The 15,353-nt window shown below is 35.3% G+C and overlaps 2 protein-coding genes and 1 long non-coding RNA gene across 5 annotated transcripts in view; 2 read left to right on the top strand and 1 right to left on the bottom strand.

Annotated features, from left to right (window-relative positions):
* Positions 1-5,608: 5,608 nt before the first annotated feature.
* On the bottom strand, positions 5,609-10,561 carry LOC141445868 (carboxylesterase 1C-like). Its single transcript, XM_074112014.1, has 2 exons — positions 10,088-10,561; positions 5,609-6,204 (listed from the first exon to the last, which is right to left on the bottom strand). Exons 1-2 carry the CDS (start codon positions 10,253-10,255, stop codon positions 5,926-5,928), a joined length of 447 nt encoding a protein of 148 aa, XP_073968115.1. The 5' UTR covers positions 10,256-10,561; the 3' UTR covers positions 5,609-5,925.
* Positions 6,346-8,980, top strand: LOC139993416 (uncharacterized). The gene is made up of 2 exons (XR_011801375.1): positions 6,346-6,525; positions 7,549-8,980. It is a non-coding gene; the product is annotated as an uncharacterized lncRNA (long non-coding RNA).
* Positions 10,562-14,655: 4,094 nt separating the features above from the next.
* Positions 14,656-15,353, top strand: part of Gefmeso (Guanine nucleotide exchange factor in mesoderm) — a 102,471-nt gene continuing 101,773 nt past the window's right edge. For 2 of the 3 annotated variants that reach the window (XM_072015858.1, XM_072015860.1), the window contains exon 1: positions 14,657-14,758. The gene's annotated coding sequence lies outside the window, so the exon portion shown is untranslated. Of the gene's footprint in view, positions 14,759-15,353 lie in introns of all 3 variants that reach the window. The other variant, XM_072015861.1, reaches the window with a different exon arrangement.

The following is a 15,353-nucleotide window of genomic DNA, read 5'->3' on the forward strand; positions in this document are numbered from 1 at the left end:
ATATCAAAGAATTATCTGCCTATATATCGATAACTTTCAAATATCCAGGGAAAATAGCCACAATTCACGAATAACTACGAAGTCCATTTAAACGTTATTCAGCGGAAAAGTTACAAAAACTTCCATGAAAAGGTTGGATCAAAAGCACGAAGACCATCTGGTCGGGGTTACCGTTTGAATAATTAATTTCGGTGATTTCTTTCAAGGGGCTATGTAACGTGTAGCGTGTGGCCGGTTTTTGAAGCGTGCCAAGGTCGAGGAAAATTCAGGCCATTGCTCGGCAGGATACTTTAGATGGCGCGATAAGCGTAAGCAGACGATAGAAGCATATAGGTTCGGTAACCGGAAGTTTGGCCTGGTCTTCGTTATCGGTACCTTCTGTCATGGCGTCTGAACCATCCAAAAATAACCATTCCCGGGGATACGGAACTGCCACAACGATTCATTAAACGACTATCGTGATTGCACATGGCACGAATCTTTTCCAAGTTCGTACGTGGTTGATTAGTTCAAATAGAAGAATTGATTTCTGGTTTTTGACGCGTTTGAAACAGGTCAGGATAAGAGGGATGCTTCGTAAAGCTGCATCTGGAACCAGTTTAGTTGATCATCAAATTTTCTCGTATGAAATGTCAGAGATCAGATGAGTATAATAAAGTTTAAAGATATTAAAAACACTTGTGTACTTTCATAAAGTTTGGGATATTTTATGAATTTTTTTACATCTGAAACTAGTTTGTTTACTAGAGGTTAGGTGCACTAATAAGAGGAATAGTAAGATTTGAAGAGACTGTATTGCAAAACATTTACATACATTAAGTTTCAATTTCATTAAAAATATATTAATTGGTTTAAGCAAGTTTGTTCATTAAACTGTGATGTACTAAATGTCAGAGATTATGTGAAGTAATGAAAAATGTAACAAGGTTTGAAGATATGATATTACAAACATTTTTATAAGTACATCAAATTTGAGTTTAATTCAAAATGTATTTGTCAGTGAGACAGGTTTAAGTAATCATGTCAGAAGGTTAAGCATAAAGGGTGACAGGTAGGGTGAAAGAAGAAATAAAATATAAATGTGATTAAATTAGAGGTATGGAACTATGAATTGCCTTTATTGAATAAAAAAATGCAATTTAAGAAATGAAAATGTTCAATTTATTGAATTACAACTATATAGTTGTCTTTAAGCTTAAGGAGAACCTAGGAGATTCAATAAGTTCATTATATAAGTCAGGTTTAAAAATAAAGACAAGTTATATCATAGATACTTATTACAAACCTTTTTATCTATGAAGTTTAATCAAGTACTTAAACATACTAGGGACCTTCAAGTGCTATCTAATCATATATAAAACCAAACCTACCCTTAATATAATGTTTCATCTAAAAAGTTCGTTAAAAGGTCTCAGTAGATAGGAACTAATAAATAAAATTTAACCAAGGTTATACTTAAAAAGTTGGCTACAGTTCTTTAATGTATAAAAAGCTTTACTTTCTTAAAATACCTGAGACAAACTTTCTTCAACAAACTGCTTAAAAATCTTAATAAAAATCAAGCGAAGAATGACAATTGGGGAGATTTGGTGATGGTAGTGGGGCAAGGGGTAGCCAGGACGGAGGTGGTTTCGTGACCGGCCTCAGCAGTATCTTAACATCTCGACTAACCCTAAAAGATCGCGTGCCACGACGTGCACCAGTTACTGTACTCTTGCTCCTTGCTGTTTCTATATCGACCGGGGTTGACTTTGCGGGATCGACACGATTTCCCGATTCGCCGGCTGTCCCCTATCCTATTTTTTCTCTTTTCGAGTCGACCATCGTGACACGCGTACCTTGCACGCGTTCATTTCTTTTCAAACTGTTTACAAGGTGATTCGAAACTTTTACGATATCCCTGCTAATTCCGGTCTATATGATAATCGAAGTGGATATTATATTTCAATAGAGATTATTTCTTCGCGGGTTTTTATGCAAATTGATACGTTTATAAACCTAATAAAACAAATGGAATCTAAAAGGAAGATCTATTTCGTCCTACTTTAGATATTTTCTACATTTCTGCATACTATGTGTATTTTGCGCAGTAAATTTTCTATAAATGCACGAAAATCACTTTTCGCGTATAAAATATTCAAAAAGAAATATGCCTGAAAAGAAATAAACGTTCTATTCGAATCCATGTCTTGAAATTAAGGATGAAGAGTCGTATCATCCCGTTGCTTAAAACCATTTTTGTCCGTATGGACCCAATTTATTTTTGGTTAGGAGATGCAATCGTTTTAGGTTATAATCACGTGGTTCCATAATGTTTTCTTGAAACGATCGCCATATTGAATACTACGATCATCTCTGAATCCACAAGTTAATTTTTTCGCTCGATTATATACTATGCGATTGTAGATTTTAGTATTTTGTAAAAGCTCCCAGGAGAATGAAATATTTTAGGAAATTTCAAGAACTTAATAAGCAAAATATTCATTGAGATTGTTCGACTCGGCCTGTATAATATCATGTAACCCGGAACTGACTCTAAGACAGATCTTCAGATAGATGGCAATTTCTTCTGTTGCAAGGAAACGGTTGTGAATTTTATTCTATTAATCTGAATTTATCTTTTCACGGAGCCATGAATTTTCCACGTTTTTCACAATAATTCACACTGCTATAAACCTGAAATTGTTTTCTAACATTATCCCTGCCCATCTCAGAATTTTCAAAGTAATCAGTCCTAGAGATCTAGACATGATTTAGTACGTTTCTAACCTCTCCATCTCGTCCATAGAAAAAATGAAATATTTTGCAAATTGGCAATAATTGCTATCATAAACCTGTCCTGTATGATCGATCGGTTTCATTTATCGTTTCACATACGTGTTTCTCTTCCATTAACTATCTTGCAGACCAATCTTCGAATCCTTGTTTCCCCTACTACGTTATATAATCTTGTCCTTATCTTCTCGCTATTGTGACTATTTTCATTTTTTTTTTTTTTTCTTTTTTTTCTTTGATGCTTCATGAAAATTTCATGGCGCAACTATATAAGCTAGAAAGAAGCCACAGGCAACGTCCTCGACCTATATCGAACATTTATAAAATTGGCGACATGGTAATCAATCTCATGACTAGAGGTTTATCAAGGGTTTTCCTCAACTAAAATTATAGCGTTCACGTTTTCCATCCTAATAGCCGCTTGTTCTACCAGCGTATTAGACTAATCTCGATAATCGTTGCGCAAGAAGTGTGCAATTTGTCATCTAGACTGTAATCTATACCAAGTAAATGCTATCATTGAAATCAGAAACATAACCTCCATCTGTATCGTGCTTAAACCTCTATACTTGTTGAAATCTTAAGTCTTGGAAAAGAAATTGCACAAGTTTTCCAAGCGATTAAACGCAGAAGCCTGGCAATTACGCGGTTTAGCGACTTTTCCCAATTTTCAGTATTCTGGACTCTAATCTCTTTTTACGGAACGAGGAAAAAACTTAAAGAATTTCATTTCCTTTCACTTTAGTCCGCCTAACGTTCCAAATTCATCAAGAGGGTTAGATTAAATTTTGATTAGGTTTAAGGTTAATTCGGTGTGCTTCTTTTCAGGGTTACATTGGGCTTAGGTTAAGTAACCTTTTTAGCGATGGAAGTAATTTAATCTTCGATCGTCCGGACAGAAATTAACACAATAATTGACTTATTTCTAATTTTAATTTATAATTGATTAAGTTTCCTTCTTACGTGACAAAGATGACTTACAATTTTTACAATGCAAAACGTAAAATCTAAAATATAATTAAATACTCGAAAATTCAGTAACCTAAATCAAATTATTGCAGTCTTTTATCGTAAGATCGGTTAAGGGTTAACTAGTTTAAAGGAAAAATCTCTTTCTATGCGTATTGGCATAGCGTCTTTTGATCGACGCTATAAAAGGAGAGGTTAGGAAATAAACGGGATAAACCTTGGGAAATCTTTTCTTCCTTTCGCCATTTACGAGCGCTATGATGCACGAGACATCCGAAATTAGCTGAAAATGATGCTCGTAATGCCGCTATTATCCTAGTCCTTAACCGACATCCTGAAACTACCAAATTTACGTACCATTGACACGCAGCTGCCCGCATTTATTGTCAATCGAGAAATTGCTCGATAAGTCAGAGCCTACGTTCTACGTAAAAATATATAGGCTGTTTTACATAAAATATATAAGCAAAAATTGCAGCAATTATTCGATCAATATATTGTGAATTATGAGTAGACACGTATATATTTTCTGAACGAGTAGTAGACCTATATTGGTGAATAGACAGAGTTAGGAATGGCGGTAATGGTGACCTTGAATATTGACAAGCTGATTTTCAGCAGGCCATACGTGGACTGTAAAACATTTATAAAGATTCCACGCGAACTTTTCGATATCTTCGCTCAGCTTTCTTTAATTAAAAACTTTTGCACTTTGGAACTTGGAAAAATCTTCCTGGTAATCGTAAACTGATTTTTTAACTTTTTATAAATTAAATAGAAATTAAATATTAGATTTTTTAGTCTTTAAATAACGTTCGATGGTTTTCGTAATTTGTGAACAAAAAGCTTTTTCTGCTTCGATTTACCAATGGAGAAATTACTCTTCACAGAGAGTCTATACGCCATAGCGTACACGGTGGAGGGAAATTAAGTCGTCAAAGCGCAACTCCGCAACTGAAGCATTTTGAAAAACATCGCAGAAAGCTATTTCCCAATTAGCATCTAACTTCAAAGCACATAAGCTCTAACGAGTAGGTAGTTTACACGAGTCTAATTTCCTTACTGTACAACTGAAACTGTAGAACGGCTCTTTAAACGAAACTATCGGTGTGCATACAGCGTTATTAATCGTTCACGCGTTGCTTAGAGAAAAAACAAAACGAGGAAAAGGAAGTTAAACCTCGTCGATACACGACGACGTTTTAATCGTGGGTTTTTTTTTCATGACGAGATAACCATCGAGTCACACCACCTCGTTACACGATATGTCGTCAAAGACGAAGAAACGACCCACTGATCATCGTGATTCGCGTGTTAGCAAAAAAGTTCAACTTTTGTTCGAACGAGAGGAAACGATTCACGTGTCGGGTATCGAAAGTTTCATCGAGCGCGCTGTTATCAGTTCCATTTGGAATTACGATTACGATATTTGTGTTTAGTAACGGGATCTCAGATATTTCGAATCTGCGTCGCTTTTGACGAGCTTTTGCTTTTTTTCCGAGAGAAACAGAAATATCGATATTAAAAATGTCGTTGCTGGATATAATTCGTTACAGTTTCGATATGATTAATAAAATATTCATTTATCGAGTCGTTGCTACTTTCGAAATCCTGACACGCCCTAAAGTTTTGTGCGGACGCTTGTGTATGACAAAACATTTGGAGCTTAAAACTCTCGATAGATCTTGAGAGTCTCGTACGAGTGTCCCTAAATTTAGACGTTTTCCCATTTTTATTCGTTTTTGTCACGCTTTCTAATTTTAACTTTCCATATCCTGGGAAGAAAAGAAACTGGAAAGCAGGAAAAAGAATACCTTCCAAGTTTACATTCAATTTATTTTTATATCTTTCTCTTTACACATCTTTAAAATTGTCTTCACACGGTTTAATTCATTTTTATGCTGCCTTTTTGTTAATTTTTCTACCATGAAAACAATGCAATTACAAAGTGCAGAAAAACGTGTCTACCACGTTTCATATGTTTTTATATATCTGTCCTCTCTCGTATTAACTTTTCTCTATCTTTAAAGGAATTAATTGCTAACAGCAGACAAATCTGTCTCCCGCGTTTCGTTTCATTTTCTAGCTGTTCGTCTCGTATTCATTTTTCTCGAGAAGATAAAAAAGAAAAAAACGGATAAATGAAAAGCAAATACTCGCATTACCGATCCGATCAAAATTTTACTTACCGTCTGGGGAAAAGATGTTCAAGTACAGACAATCCTCGCTAACTCCAGGATCGGGTTGCTCAACCGGTAGCAATCTTTTGTAGTGTTGTTCGTGAAGTTTCGGCTTGTCGGTTATTTGTTGACAGGACGGTGCAAATTTTGTTGCGTTTCGCACGCCGCTCCACGATGGTAGGGGGTCGGTAACAGGCGCAGCGAAACGTAATTTTCCCAACGGTGGCTGGGCGTAAGGAATTCCCAGATATTCTATCACCTTTATCGAATTTATAGTTACCTGTAAAGTAGAAGAAACACGATCGTCCTATAATTGTTTGCTCGCAGATAAAAATGGATGCTGGAAAGGTATTGTCTGGCTCATTGCTACTTTATGTTTGCAGGTTAAATATTGGAAAATTTGCAATGTAAATTTGCATGGAGACCAGGGAAATAAAAATGAAATTATGAAAATTGAAAACTTAAGATACTACTATGTCTAGTTCATGGAGCCGGAATGGTGAAATTTTTTGATGGACATTAAAAGAAGATTAAAAGAAAGGTGGGAGGGATCGCAAAAATGTAGACATCAGGAAAATTAGAAAAATTATGGTACCGTTGTGTTTAACGCTTCTGCCTTAAATTTCATCTTGTTACGCATATTACAAAATACAAAATTTAAGCGCAACGTAGAAATTGAAAAAAGAAAAAAAAAAGAAAAAAGAATAGAAAGATACGAGAATTGGAAATTGGACGAATTAAAATGTACCGCTACGTAGAATCCTCGCTTCGATCGATATTTTCTGACAAAAGGAATATTCCAGACATTACGCTCTCAATGTCAAATAATTTTATCGGAAATGTGGACGGAATTTCGCGTTATTCACTGGCATTACGATTTCTGAGGAAAACGTCTAATCGACGGCGTCGTTTCTCGATGAAACACGAATTTACGTGTGACAAATTACTCTTCCACCTACAGCCAGGCATAGTAATCAAAAATTGGCTGGGTCCGAATCAAAGTTTCGAAACTTATGAACTTAGCATTAGGTTCCAGTACAACGTAACGATGGTACATTTTTTTTTTTTTTTTTTTTTTTTTTTTTTTTTCATGGACAATTAAAGTTACATTACTCATAGTTCACCTAACTTCTCGTGATTTTCATCTAACTACGCTGCCACATTTTATCGCGTGAAGAAAAATGGCAGGGAACGGAACTTTTTAAAGAGAATCCTTTCCTCGCTTTAATCTCGATGTTTCGCTTGTAAAAATACCAACGTAATTCCACTTACTATGCCATAGCTTCTCCTATTGTAACTTTTTCTACGCAAAATTCTGTCCTTTGCATATAGAAATTGTTTTACGTTTCAAATTAATAAATGGCGAGTTTACAAATTGAAATTGAGTGTTGTCCGAATGTCGGACATAATCAAAGATAAACGAAAGATATTCGACACGCGGTACTTTTTACGATTACTCGACGGATAAAACAATTTTCCACGTTTTGTAATCAAAATTCATAAAAATGTAAACTCGGGTAAATAATTTTTACATTTAGTTCGATCGAATACAACAAGCAATTTCGCCTGATCTTTCGCAATTGTAAATTTGATGATAAATTTCGCTTTTAGGTTAGCAACATAGAAAAATGTGGGACACTAATTGGAATATCCGATTACCGGAAACAACTACCAGTTTCCAAGAAGAATATGAAAAAACATGATTATTCATGAGAGCCAAGTACGTGGCGGTAAGTTCTTTGAACTTTTTGTTAAAATTCCGTGGTTGCAAGAATTTCGCGAGAACGAAGGGAAAAAGGAGAGAGAAAAAAAAAAGGGAAAAAATGCTAGCCGTATAGTATTAAAATTCATAAATGTTGGCCCAGTTTATACATTCATCGCGCATATTATCTGCATATACTTAACTGTAACAATTGAAAGTTACAGTGCTTGCATGTTATTGTTCGTCACACGTTTAAAATGTCAAATATTTATTCAGAGGCAGCTTTGAGGTTAGGTTCAACGTTTACATACGGGACAGTGATATATTCGTTTCTGCCACTGTACTTCTTCCTTCTTATGCAAAAAACCATATTAGTAGAGAAAAATGTAACGATAGTTCGAGAACAAGCAAACGAGGATCCTTCGAACGTGGAGTCAGATAACATTATACCACTCTGCCATTCTGTAATTTTGTGTAATAAAAGAAGTACGAACACAGAGTGAAGGTGTCGTTTAAAGTTGCCTCTAAAGATCTTGATCATTTGCCAAATACTCGTAGGCGAAGAAAAAAGTTAAATTTACTTCTTTTTAGGCCTAATTTTTTTAGGATTTCAGGATTGCATATCTTCTTGTATCAATTCTACATTTTCTTCAATTCTACGTGTATAATTTTACATGTATTCTGCACTTATCTATATGTACCATTCCATGTCACTGTTCTATAAAATTATAAAATGAAAGAGAAAGCGAAAGGAAGATGAGAAATCAAAATAGCATTAAAATTAGTAACAACGAAGACAAATGAATTTCAATCAGGACATTTTCAATGCTTGAAAATACCAGCAATGACGTAACTTACTTGTAACGAAACTGAAATTAAAAAGCAAAAAGATAGGAGATCTGTAAATAAAAGAATTAGTTTGTTCGAACGACGAGATGGGGAATTTGAGTGTGAAAGGGCGAAAGGGGCGACAAATCGCCTCTATGCGATCTAACAGGTTAAACTTCCGCATAGCAAGAGCGAATGCCCGAAAACCGCCTCACAATAAAACTTTCCGTTTGATTGCCTAGCAACCTGCGAAACACGTCGACTCGATTCATTCGCATTATATATATTTTTCGTCTAAATTGTGTGTCTATGTATAGGACTAAGCTAAGAAACGACGATAAAAAATGTTGAATCTTCTCTTACAATTAATTTAAAGCTACCACTTTATACGTTGATAACGAGAAGTTTTTGAACAAAATAACCCAAGCGTTTTTTTTAAGCGTACAACTTGTTGCAACAATTTGATACATCTATAATGTATCAAATATGTTGCAATAATAGATGGTAATAATAAAATTCCATCAAACAGTTTCCATACTTCTCTATCATATATTATATGTATATTTGTCTTCTTTATTCTATTGGATAAACGATACATTCTAGGCACACTTTTGCTACCATTTTACAAAATTGATCAACTCATCTACCTGTCTCTACCTTCTCCATTTTCTTAGTTCAAAAATCCTGAGACGCACAATGGCTCACGAAAATATTCGAATATTTCTAGAAACTTCTTAAGTATATGTTATGCGAAGCATTTTGTGTATATATATATATATATATAGCTACGAGCGACGACTATTGTGATTATATCGGTGAAACTTGAGACGGATCTGAAAACGTATCTAGAAGTCACGAGACGTTCATTGCAAACATACACCTCGCAAAGGTCGCCAAAGGATCTGAACGGTCAATTATTCGCTATACTAATAGCCGTGATATTTAGCGAGCCCACTCGTGCCTCTAATTGCGTGCTTAAGACATGCTATTATCTCGTACCAATGTTTCATTAAACGTATCTTTCTAATAAATAACTTGCTGTAACTTGTCTGAGTAAGAGACAGTTTAAGAAACGTTTTCGATCCGATGCTACCGAAATTTCCAATTTCAAAACTGTCCCGCTAATGCGCGTAATACACTTTAAAATCGCCCCTTAAAATGTCGTAACGCTAGTCGAAATTTTCCATGGTTAATGTTCGAATTATTGGGCTGGCAATTAAGTGATTGCGGACTTTGTCATTAGGTGGTATTGACAAAAGCCGCAATCACTTAGTTACCAACCCAATACCTTGAAGAGCCGGTGTACGGTAACGTTGTTAGCGAGCACGTTAAATTATCCGTATGAGCGTACATCGATGGCCAGAAGAAAGTTGAAAGAGCGATAAAACGAGGCTGAAACGCTGTAATTTTGCAAAAGGTTGAATTACGATTGGCAGGAAAATTTCAAAGGCGCAACATAATCCTGTGCCTGGGAACAGACGAGTGTTTGGTATACGCGAAAAACGTCTCGCGCGGATTTTTTCATTTTTCATGCCAGAAAAATACAAGAAACGTAAGGAACGAGTATCAACTTTAAACTTTCTTTCGACCATCGTTACTATGACTATAAAATGACGATAAAATCGTATCGCACCTCCTTGCCAGCCACCGATCCTTGGCCTGAGATCCTGACGATTGGCTGCTCTCGACCTACACCCTGTCTACTCGGGATTCTCTGGCCCACGATTTGGGAGTTGGTGACCGGTAAGACGGCGAAGAGTCGCGGCAACAACGCGAAAAGCAACCACGCGGAACACTTCATTCTGCAGACTGATTTGCCACGGAAAGAATCAGTGGCTCGGCTCTGGGGTCTCGGTTCAACCCTCGCGTGACTTCAATCGGCCACCCTCGACCAGTTTCTCCTCCTAAGGCTGTTTCGAGACCTGCGCGCTTTCACCTGCGGCTTTCTTGCGTCGTTCAAAGTCTCCTGGTAGCCATGGTGTGCGACCTTTATGGTCAACGTGTTTGGTGATCACGTTAGAGTCGTTGAAGGACAACGTCGCTTCCATTTTGCTTATGGGAATTTTTCTCTATCTCTCGTCTCTGTTGTTTGTTGCTGGATGTCTTATCTCTATGTGGCGGACATGTGACGATCGTAACGGCGTCAAGGTTTCCAAATAGAATTGGTGTTTTAATTCTACGAAATATCGCTTAGCTTTCATTGTATAATTGAACGATTTACGAGGTTTATTATTCTACGTAGCGACAGGTTTTCACGATTGGGGGCAAAATGTAATAAAGTCTGTGTAACGATAAACGCAGACATTTGACGAGCAACAGCAGTAAACTGACTGCCACCGTTCTCATTCTCCGTCGTCTATATTTTTCTATTTCTATTTTCGTCCAGTTTCTGGAGGTTTGTGTTCGGAGAAAATTGTGAAGGAAAAGGGAACCTGCTTCTGTCGGTTTGCCCTTAGCACCGTGGAGATCTTCTACGATGGGACCGGGGATTTTAACGAATTTATGGGAAATTCGAGGCCACGAAAATGCACACGACGCGTACGATACGCGAAAATAAATAAAATATTCGAAGCAGGCTGCTCGTTGTAATTATTAATGAACCTCTGTCTAAATTTTATTTCTTCAGTCGCGTTCACCGAGGCATACATTTGCATAAAAATCCGCGGTGTACTCGTTAGAGTGCTCGCAAAACTTCGATTCGTATCGCGTAATTTCTTATCGCTCCTCTCGTATTGATCGTTTATCGTTCGATATCGTTCGTTTGATTTCAATCCGTTTTATCGTACGTGCAAACGGACATTTCCAATATCCTTCAATCTTCTTAAGTGAAACCTCAACCGGTTGCGATCGAACGTTATTTACAGAACGAGGATTCACCGGCGATAAAAAGGGACGAACAGAGACAGAGAATGTGGAAAGAAACGGCGGTTAGAGGAGCGATCGAAAAAGGCGGCGGTTAGCGTGACCGCAAAAATCGCAGAAACGAAGAGATAACGAGCGGGGCATTAGACAATATGCTCGTTCGACGTAGGTGAAAGGTGATATTGTAGTTTACGGACTGATGACGGCCAATTCGACCGACGAATTCAGGTTTGAAACGACTCAAAGCCACGGGAAGAACAGACAGACCATCGTACGTGACCCAAAATTTTGTCGTTAACCTTTTATAACGTCGTATGATTTTTCTTTCTTTTTTTCTTTTTTTTTTTTTTTTTATTGTTGAGCTTTCGCTCAGACTGTTACTGCAGCAGACTCTGTGCAGAGTTAGCTGAACGTAGTATTGCATTACAAAGCTCGTACAACTACGTTCGTTTGAAACTTGCATATTAGATTTTTCATAAAAATTCACGTACGTGCCCTGAGACTCTTATATCGAGAGAATAATAATATATTGAGCGAGAAGAGGTTTTACGTTGAACGAGGAAAAACTTTGCTGTATGATTTTGCTCGTTATGCGTATTATCGTGTTTTCTGGCATCTGTATCTGTGACTGTATCGGTGCAAGAAGTAGCATTGTCGATACTTACGAAGCTGTGACAGTAGCTCGCTCGAAGATACGTTCAAAAATTCATGTGCAAATAATTTCTGATACGGAAGTTTCTGCTGTCTCGAATTTCTTTTCTGATACAGTACGAGGGAGATTTAGAGCTTGTGCTATTTGTTTCTTTTATATTTTGATTTTGGTATCTTTTCCAGAAATGTTATTTTGTGCAATATTTTGAGACTCGCACGTGCAAACGCCAACCTAACCTCAATCTAGATAGAGTTTCAAATTGTCGCTTCTTTTGTATGGAGTGTACGATTGTTTAGAAGCTCAGTACCGGGTTTATCTTATTCTTTCATAAATATGACATTGGCACAGTTGTTGCACCAAGCCACGGACTTTTCTTAGAATCTCCTTTTGTTCCTTTATGACTGTGATATAGTATTATGTGTATTCTTGGTAGCGTATTATCCTGATGGCGACAGATAATTCATTTGTAGTGTGATTATTGGTTTTGATATTCAAATGAAAGTGGAATAACGTAATTGGAATTTCAGTGTTCAGTATAGGGAGGTAATAATGAGAGCACATGCATAAAGAATATGTACAATTAGATGTTTCCTTAAAATAAAATAATATTTAAATCGGTTGTATAGGAAAATTAATAATAAAATTACATATATGTAGAATATTTTATTATAGTATCATATACCTCGTTAATTACTTAATTTCATCAATCTCAGTAATTTTTATATATAGAATAATTGTTCTCGTTATTTCCAAAGTTATTCGTTGTTGGTAACAGAATGATAGTAACTTCCTTGCTTTTGATTTTTACAATATTTATTACAGTATATCGTAGATAAAATAGTTGCACATATAGATGCATATAAAAGGTAAGCAGGTCTTTCAATTTCTTTCGAAGTACATTACGTACGAAAGAAAGAAAAAATTACGAAATTAATTAGGAAAATATTCAAAATTTGCTGTGTGCCGCAAGCAATTGTTCTACATTATGTAAATGCGATCTAATTATGCGGTTATTTCTGAATTATTCAATGCCTCGTTATCTAAAAATGCAGAAACAAATCAGAAATTTGAAATGTTACGCATTATACATATACGCAGAAAAAAAGGTTACTCCATCAACTTAGGCCAAATAAATCGACCAATATACATGCACGGATAGTAATTTCGTGGATATACTGGGCAAGTGTCCTTGAAAATCGATATCGAGGGTCTTTCGCCCCTGTGGCATGGCAGCACGCTTTCATTAGAATACGATCTTCGTGCTAACGTCCTCAGCTGTCGTGACCTTGAACTTCAAATCCATTAAAAAATCTTCATGAGTATTAAAAAAGTTCTTTCTTTAATTTGCAGTTTAAAACTTGTAAAAAGTTTACGATGTCTTTTCCTAATAAAGCCATGGATATGACACATGAAGATCTATGGGCGATTATCGCGTCGATTCTGAGTCATAAAAAGCTTTTATACTTGGATCTTTAATACTATGATATCGATAATGTTAGAGGAATTCAAGTATTTTAATTTTAGACATAGTATTAATCCATTGTTAAATTAGACTTTAAATTAGCTTCTTGTCTTTTCGCTGCATTTAGATAACTTGGAGTTTTCATTTTGACTTTGAAATTTCGAGGTTGTCGTGTTTTAACCTTGGAATATAAAGAACACGAACCTTTGATCTTGGAAGGTTAAAATTTGTGTCCTGAGTTAAAAAATTCGAGATCGATAATGTTTGTATTCGAAAACTACCCTTGGAAATTGAAAGTCAATATCCTTCGATGTTTTTTTGGAAGTTCAAGATTAATTATTTACTACATATTTCGAATTTTTTATTCGAGAATTCCGACGATTGTTTAATTTGAGAACGACTGCTTTACTTGGAAGTAAATAGCTTACGCTTTATATAAAATTTATTTTATTTAAAAAATTAAATAGAGGAAATTATGTTCTTCTAGCTATAAATCAAATTTCACACGAAAAAGGGGAAGAAATATTCTTCTATTTAAAAAGAAGCGATTTAATTCGGTGCTTGAGATCGTTGCGCCACATGTTGTCTCGTGGAAGTTTTTGTAAAGTCCCTTATGGTAAAAGGATTTCTGTACAATCGGTAACGAAGGTGCACTTGTCCAAAAGTAAATACGCGCATGCATATGTATATATACATGTAATCACGCAACATATTAAAACGAAAATACTAAAAAGGTTACCATTCACATACATTCGTATAATAATACTATACTGCAGAATTTTATGCATTCATGGGAAATTTAAAGGTGCAAAAATGCATAGAACGAATGTAATATGCAAAAATATGCAAAATCTCCAACGTGGAACACTCGGCATAATTTTTAATAGGTTAAACAAATCTCTATTTAAATTTTACTTCTGTACATGTATTCATAAAAATAGAAATTTGCATAAAAATCCGCAGTCTAAACATAACACACGATGGAACTTTTATATCCCAAAAACAGTACCCAATACATTAATTGATGTTCTAATTCGTTAATAAAGAAAGTATTTGGTCAATATCATGAAATATTGAATTATATGTGGACACAAATTTATAATATTTTTAAATTATGAGCGTCGCGTTAACATTTTATAATTATTCCACGCGCGCATGCGTATTTGGCGAAAACAGAGAGTAGGGCAATAGAATTTAAGGTAAGTGGGGGGAATGTCTATATACTGTTAGTCCATATACGTCTGTTATTCGAATGTTTCATACCGCGGTCGAGTTTATTCGCGATCCAGCACAACTATTTATTTAACCGAAAATAATGCAGATTACAGGTAACACTTCTTAAGCAATTATATATATATATACTATATGTATGTTCGCAGTATGTTTTATAGCTTCCATGTTTATAAATTAATTCATTTTATATAATCAAGAAAAGTCTTCGATGATTCCATAAGGATTTTAGATGAAAAATATTTATTACCAATGAAACTCTACAAAATATTAATCACATAGCTACATTATGCAACGATTAAACATTTAGACGTTAGATTATCTCTATAATTTCGTTTGTTTTAATAAATTATTCAAAAAATTATTAGTAATCAAAATTTAAGCGATTAGGCCGCCATATTGTGACGCCGTGTTGTTCATAGGATTTGGCGGTTTTTCTTCCATTTTCAACACTGCGATGAAAGATATTCTAACTCGATATAGGTTATGACAAAAATTCATAAAACATAACGAATAAATATAATCGTTTTATTCAATTGTTTAGTTAATTTAGAATAGTATATAGATTTGAATTTAGAACGGATAACAAAAATGATATTTGAATAAAATCATAATTATTATAAAAGTAATTCAGCTACAGGGAAGTGAAACTTCATTGAAATTAATTGTTCAGTTATTGAGAAATTAAATATA

This window comes from Bombus fervidus, chromosome 13, assembly GCF_041682495.2.
Source record: "Bombus fervidus isolate BK054 chromosome 13, iyBomFerv1, whole genome shotgun sequence".
Taxonomy (NCBI): domain Eukaryota; kingdom Metazoa; phylum Arthropoda; class Insecta; order Hymenoptera; family Apidae; genus Bombus; species Bombus fervidus.